The 6948-nt window shown below is 37.9% G+C and overlaps 1 protein-coding gene across 1 annotated transcript; it reads left to right on the top strand.

The window, feature by feature from the left end:
- The first annotated feature begins 925 nt into the window (after positions 1–925).
- LOC128652352 (bombinin-like peptides 3) lies at positions 926–1834 on the top strand. The gene is made up of 2 exons (XM_053705293.1): positions 926–957; positions 1216–1834. Exons 1-2 carry the CDS (start codon positions 926–928, stop codon positions 1745–1747), a joined length of 564 nt encoding a protein of 187 aa, XP_053561268.1. The 3' UTR covers positions 1748–1834.
- The last annotated feature ends 5114 nt before the right edge of the window (positions 1835–6948 follow it).

Raw genomic sequence — 6948 nt, 5'->3', positions numbered from 1 at the left:
ACTTAAACTAATTTGGTACAAATACAAATGCCTAAATACCCAATATAACCCCTTAAAGGACTGGGCATTTCAGACAAAAACTTTCCCAAAAGACCAGAGCATTTTTGGCATTACTACATTTAAACAGAAATAGAGCATTTTTTTAATATTTACCTATCAAAACTATATCTTTTTTTTTAGTAGACAACCCAAATATTAATCTACGCCCATTTTGGTATATTTCATGCCACCATTTCACCAACAAATGGGATCAAATAAAAAAAAATTGTTACCTTTTTTACAATTTTAGGTTTCTCACTGAAATTATTTACAAACAGCTTGTGCAATCATGGCACAAATCGTTGTAAATGCTTCTCTTGGATCCCCTTTGTTCAGAAGTAGCAGACATATATGACTTTGGCATTGCTTTTGGTAATTAGAAGGCTGCTAAATTCTGCTGTGCACCACACTTGTATTATGCCCAGCAGTGAAAAGGTTAATTAGGTAGCTTGTAGGGTTAATTTTAGCTTTAGTATACAGGTTACCCTCCCACCTGACACATCTCCCCTCTGATCCACCCCTAATCCCCCTATTGCCTCTCAAACAGCTCTCTTCCCTCTCCCACCCCACAATGGTCACCCCCATCTTAAGTACTGGCAGAAAGTCTGCCAGTACTAAAATAAAAGGCTTTTTTATATATATAATTTTTTTTAAATATCTTTTCTGCAGTGTAGAATCTCCCCTTACCCCCAACCTCCCTGATCCCCCGAACAGTTCTCTAACCCTCCACCCACCCTCTACCTATTAGACACCATCTTAGGTACTGGCAGCTTTCTGCCAGTACCCAGTTTGACCTAATTTTTAATTTATTTCACCCATTTTTTTCTGTAGTGTACCTGCCCAAAACACCCCATGTAATCTCGCTATTTTTAGTGACATTGCGGCAATGAGAAGCCCAGAACTGCAGCGACGTAGAGGGTACGGCGCTGGTTGTTAAGGGGTTAAAAAATGTAACTGCTTTTTTATAAGCAATTACTGATGTCTGTTATTTGCTCAGTGGTACTACAGACTAAGCAAAAGCCCTCAGAGCACCAGGTGTGTGTTTATCTGTCCTAATTAGGTAGAACTGTGCTTTCACAAAATAAAATATATTTTAAAAACCAATAAATAGTTAAATCTTAAAATGTTAAAGTCATAAAATTTGTTTACCAATCTGATTTACTTATTTATTTTTAGTGAAGAGAACGACATACAGTCTCTGAGTCAGAGGGATGTTTTAGAAGAAGAATCACTGAGGGAAATCAGAGGTATAGGAGGAGCCCTCCTAAGTGCTGGTAAATCAGCTTTAAAAGGCTTGGCTAAGGGATTGGCTGAGCATTTTGGGAAGAGAACAGCTGAAGATCATGAAATGATGAAAAGACTGGAAGCCGCAATACAGTCTCTGAGTCAGAGGGATGTTTTAGAAGAAGAATCACTGAGGGAAATCAGAGGTATAGGAGGAGCCCTCCTAAGTGCTGGTAAATCAGCTTTAAAAGGCTTGGCTAAAGGATTGGCTGAGCATTTTGGGAAGAGAACAGCTGAAGAACATGAAGTGATGAAAAGACTGGAAGCCGTAATGCGTGATCTAGATTCCTTGGATCATCCAGAGGAAGCTTCTGAAAAGGAAACCAGAGGCTTCAATCAAGAGGAAAAAGAGAAACGCATTATAGGGCCAGTATTAGGTTTGGTTGGTAGTGCACTTGGAGGTTTACTTAAAAAGATTGGATAATTAAAGCCAGTAAAACTTTGCTTTCATGAATATTTGTAAAATGATGCTAATCATTGTAAATAAAGCACAAAAAACTATTTAAACAAACTGCATGTTCTCTATTATGCTATTAAATAAAAATCATATGAGCAAAACTTGTTTATCATTTGAAATTATCATTAGCATTTCTGCTTAATATTTATGTAGTAAAGTTTATCTAATGATTTTTCTACAAAAGCCAACATAAAATCTATGGAAATATTTGTAGATAATAATTATATAATATTTTCTACAGGATTGTGTTTCACCCCAACATGTCGCTACCTGGAAAACTAGTTAATCAAACAATAAGAAGCATATGATATTTATTTACATGATTTTCATGCACCCTATTTTCTTATGCACACTTGTTCCTCTAATCTTAATATATAAACAATGTAACAAACATGACCAAAATGTTGATAATTAAGAAGCTTTACTAAAAAACAGCAAAAAATGTAGGACAGGAAAATATATTAACATTTTCAATGATTTTAAACATTGTTTAATTAGTATTTATATCTTAAAAGCCCATTTATACCTATAATGAGTTGCATTTTTGGTCGGTTTGCACAGCTTTTGTTCAATTTTAAATCTCTGGAGGAAATCTCTGCTGACTTTCTTCACTATAAGTTCATCTTGAACTCTTACTATTCTGCCCTTAAAGGGACACTGAACCCAAATGTTTTCTTTCGTGATTCAGATAGAGCATAACATTTTAAGCACTTTTCTAATTTACTCCTATTATAAAAAATGTCTTTATTCTCTTGGTATCTTTATTTGAAATGCAAGAATGTAAGTTTAGATGCCTGCCCATTTTTGGTGAACAACCTGGGTTGTCCTTGCCAATTGGTTGATGAATTCATCCACCAATAAAAAAGTTCTGTCCAGAGTTCTTAACCAAAAAACAGCTTAGATGCCTTCTTTTTTAAATAAAAATAGCAAGAGAACTAAGAAAAATTGATAATAGGAGAAAATTAGAAAGTTGCTTAAAATTGCATGCTCTATCTGAATCACAAAAGAAAAAAATTGGGTTCAGTGTCCCTTTAATCTATATAAGCAACATTACTTCTATACTCTTATCTCTACTCTTTCTTCAAACCCAAAACGTCTGTTTTCCACTTTCAATACTCTTCTCCGCCCACCCCCACCTCCCACCACAACTTTTCTCTAAGGTCAAGATTTTGCCAGCTACTTTAACAACAAAATCAACTCCATCAGAAATAAAATCAGCTCTCAACATAATACCGGTCTCCCACCCCCTCAAAAGCTCACAATCATCCAAAGCCCACATAGCCATAAATGTAGCTCTTTTGCTCCTGTTAAAGAGGAAGAAGTTTCTGCCCTTATACTATTCTCTCACCTCACTACCTGTCTACCCGAACCCATCCCCTCACAACTACTCCCCTCCCTCTCTTCTACCCTTACCCCTATACTCACACACATCTTCAACCTCTCCCTCAGCACTGGTATAGTTCCCACATCTCTTATACATGCATTAGTCACACCTATCCTCAAAAAACCTTCTCTTGAGCCAATATCCCCATCCAACTTCCGCCCTATTTCCCTACCCCTCTTGCCTCAAAGCTTCTTGAAAAGCTAGTATATGCACATCTATCCCATTTCCTTACATTAAACTCCCTCCTTGATCCACTGCAATCTGGATTTCACCCCTTCACTTAACAGAGACAGCAATTGTTAAGGTTACCAATGACCTACTTACAGCAAAATCCAAAGGCCACTTCTCTCTACTTATCCTCCTTTATCTGTTAGCAGCCTTTGATACTGTTGACCACCCTCTTTTGCTCCATGCCCTCCAATCCTTCGTTATTTGCGACACAGCTCTCTCTTGGTTCTCTTCCTATCTGTCTAACTGTACCTTTGGTGTAGCCTTCTCTGGGGTATCCTCTTCCCCGTTACCTCTTAACAACCAGGGTGCAAAGTCAAATTTTCAATAGTAGTATAAGCAGGGACTGCACTCACTGGATTTTGGAAAAATATAGTACCGTTTAATTCATGTTAACGTTTCGGGGTTCCGGGTTCCTCGTTTGGTCTGAGGAAAGGGTCTACAAACTCCAAAACATTACCATAAATTAAACTGTACTATATTTTTCCAAATCCAGTGAGTGCAGTCCCTGCTTATAATATAAGCAGTCCCGCCTCTGATGAAAAAGCTGTTTGAGCTTTGAAACGCGTCAGGCAACTCTGCGGTGTTGTTCCGGCTGCTTTTTAACTTACTGATCAGTATTTTTATTTAGTTTTTATTTCAATTCAATTTCTACAACACGTTTTAAGCTTGTTTTAAATACATTCATTATACTGAATTCATTCTGAATATGAATAGCAGCATTAACTCGATATAGATACGGTGAAGCTGACCATCTTTTCTGTTAACCCATGAGCGTCAGAATTCATACCATGTACTAATGATACCTCATATATACTGAGGTTCCCTTTGTGAGTACCTTTGTTTATGTAATAAAGCATCATTTAATTTATACAGAGTTACGCTATGTTCGTTTTGCTTTAACTTCTCCTACATGCACATCTGACCGCATATTCAATCCCACGGAGAGGGAACAGATACACAACCGGTGTTCTCCAAGAGGCAAATCGTTACAAGGAGATCTGACACCAATGATACCTCATATTCAGTGAGGTTCCCTTTGTGAGTATATTTGTGTATTTATCTGGTTAGCGCTGTACCTTAACAGGATTACACTATGTCCGCATCTTTCTTATTCTTCTATATGTGAACAACGCGAGGAACTAAGTCAAGTGGGAGGAATAGATCAGCAATCTGACACGTACTTCCCAACGCCCAGTACCGAGCAAAGAGACAAACTAGGAGAAAGAAAAGTGGGACTGTTCTTGAATTGAAAGACTCTTGTCTATGTGTTAGAACCTTTCTGTCCTTATTGTCTAATAGTAAATAGACCGGCATAGTTCTGGTGCAGAGAGGTAGATTTGTGTATCATCGGCATACAAATGATAGCGAAACCGTGGGGCTTTATTAAGGAACCTAATGAGGACGTGTAGATTTTTATTTCCTGGGGTCAGACACCTAGTTATAAGGTTCTTCCTGAAAAGTAACTGAACAGTTTAGATGTTCTATGTCAGATTGTCTTTAACACCGCACTTCCCTCTTTACAAATCATTTGTATCCATGCATTTATATTTTTAATCCCTAATAGTGATTTCTTGTTGATTAGAAAACATATCCTGTTCCCATCTTTTATAGTATCTGAATATATCCAATCATAGCAGATTATTTGAATTGACAGAGATTATTTGAGTTTCCAGAGTTTAGCTCTGAAAACTGTATATTATTTTACACACATATATATATATATATATATATATATATATATATATATATATTTATATATATATATATATATATATATATATATATATATATATATATATATATATATAATGTGTTATTGTTAAAATCTCTCTCTCTCTCTTTCTCTTTCTCTCTCTTTCTCTTTCTCTCTCTCTCTCTCTCTCTCTCTCTCTCTCTCTTTCTCTCTCTCTCCCATGTTCTCTCTGTCTCTTTTTTCTCTCTCTCTTTCTCTCTCTCTTTCTCACTTTATTTCTTTCTCACTTTCTTTCTTTCTCTCTTTCTATCTCTTTTTCACTTTCTTCATTTCTCTCTCACTTTCTCTCTTCAAACACACAAACACACTTTGCTCTCTCTCACACACACTCCTCTCATACACAAACACACTTATTTCTCTCACACACAGTCCTCTCACACACAAACACACTTATTTCTCTCACACACAGTCCTCTCACACACAAACACACTTATTTCTCTCACACACAGTCCTCTCACACACAAACACACTTATTTCTCCCACACACACACACACTACTACTACTATGCTTACTGTTAGATAATATCGGGCAGACTTGCTGGGCCTATGGCTCTTATCTGCCATCAATATCTATGTTTCTATATTTCTATGATACTACAGTGCTTTATACTGGCCATGGTGCATTGCAGATTCTCCACTCTTACGCAAGCCTCTATGATTTCCTCTCATAGCCTACTTCTAATGATGTTGACCAAATCATACCTCCCCAATTACGTGGCTCTCGGCACATACACCTATATCAGAGCCTATGGCCTCTATTTATCAAGCTATCAACAGCAAATATGCTGAAATTCCGCAGCGTATTTGTAGCGAGCCTGATTCGCCGTAGTTATCAAACCCTACAGAACGGCAAAAGTAGAATTTAGTGACGTAACATACGATCCGGCGGACTCAGTCAAACACAGATCGATGGTTATGTCACTCCAGATGTTCCGAATGCAAGTTCGGCACAATCTGACTACTTTTGGAAGTTATCAAAGAAATTGCAGGTACGCTCGCCACTTTTCCGGCCCAGCGTACCTGGTTTTCAATCCGCCGCCCTGGAGGCGGCGGATGCCATAGGAATCAATGGGAGTCTGACAGCAGTGAAAGTTCATGTTCGCTGCTGCCCGATATTCCATTGATTCCTATAGGAACATCTACACCTAACACCCTAACATGTTCCCCCGAGTCTAAACACCCCTAATCTGCCCCCCACACCGCCACCACCTACTTTATACTTATTAACCCCTAAACTGCCGCTCCCAGACCCCGCCGCAACTCAATAAACTTATTAACCCCTAAACCGCTGCTCCCGGACCCCGCTGCAACTCTAATAAATGTATTAACCCCTAAGCCGCTGCTCCCGGACCCCGCCGTCACCTACATTATACCTATTAACCCCTAATCTGCCGCCCCCTATACCGCCGCCACCTACATAAAGTTATTAACCTCTATCCTGCCGATCCCAGACCCCGCCGCATTTAAATAAATTGATTAACCCCTAAACTGCCGCTCCCGGAGCTCACCGAAACCTACATTATATTTATTAACCCCTAATCTGCCCCCCCTACACCGCCGCCATTATAATAAACATATTAACCCCTAAACCTAAGTCTAACCCTAACACCCCTCCTAACTTAAATATAATTTAAATAACTCTAAATAAATATTACTATAATTAACTAAATTATTCCTATTTAAAACTAAATACTTACCTGTAAAATAAACCCTAAGATAGCTACAATATAACTTTATTTTTATTTTACAGGCAACTTTGTATTTATTTTAACTAGGTATAATAGCTATTAAATAGTTAAT

Source organism: Bombina bombina, chromosome 3 (genome assembly GCF_027579735.1).
Source record: "Bombina bombina isolate aBomBom1 chromosome 3, aBomBom1.pri, whole genome shotgun sequence".
Classification (NCBI taxonomy): Eukaryota; Metazoa; Chordata; class Amphibia; order Anura; family Bombinatoridae; genus Bombina; species Bombina bombina.
This window is presented reverse-complemented; position numbering and strand designations above follow the sequence as displayed.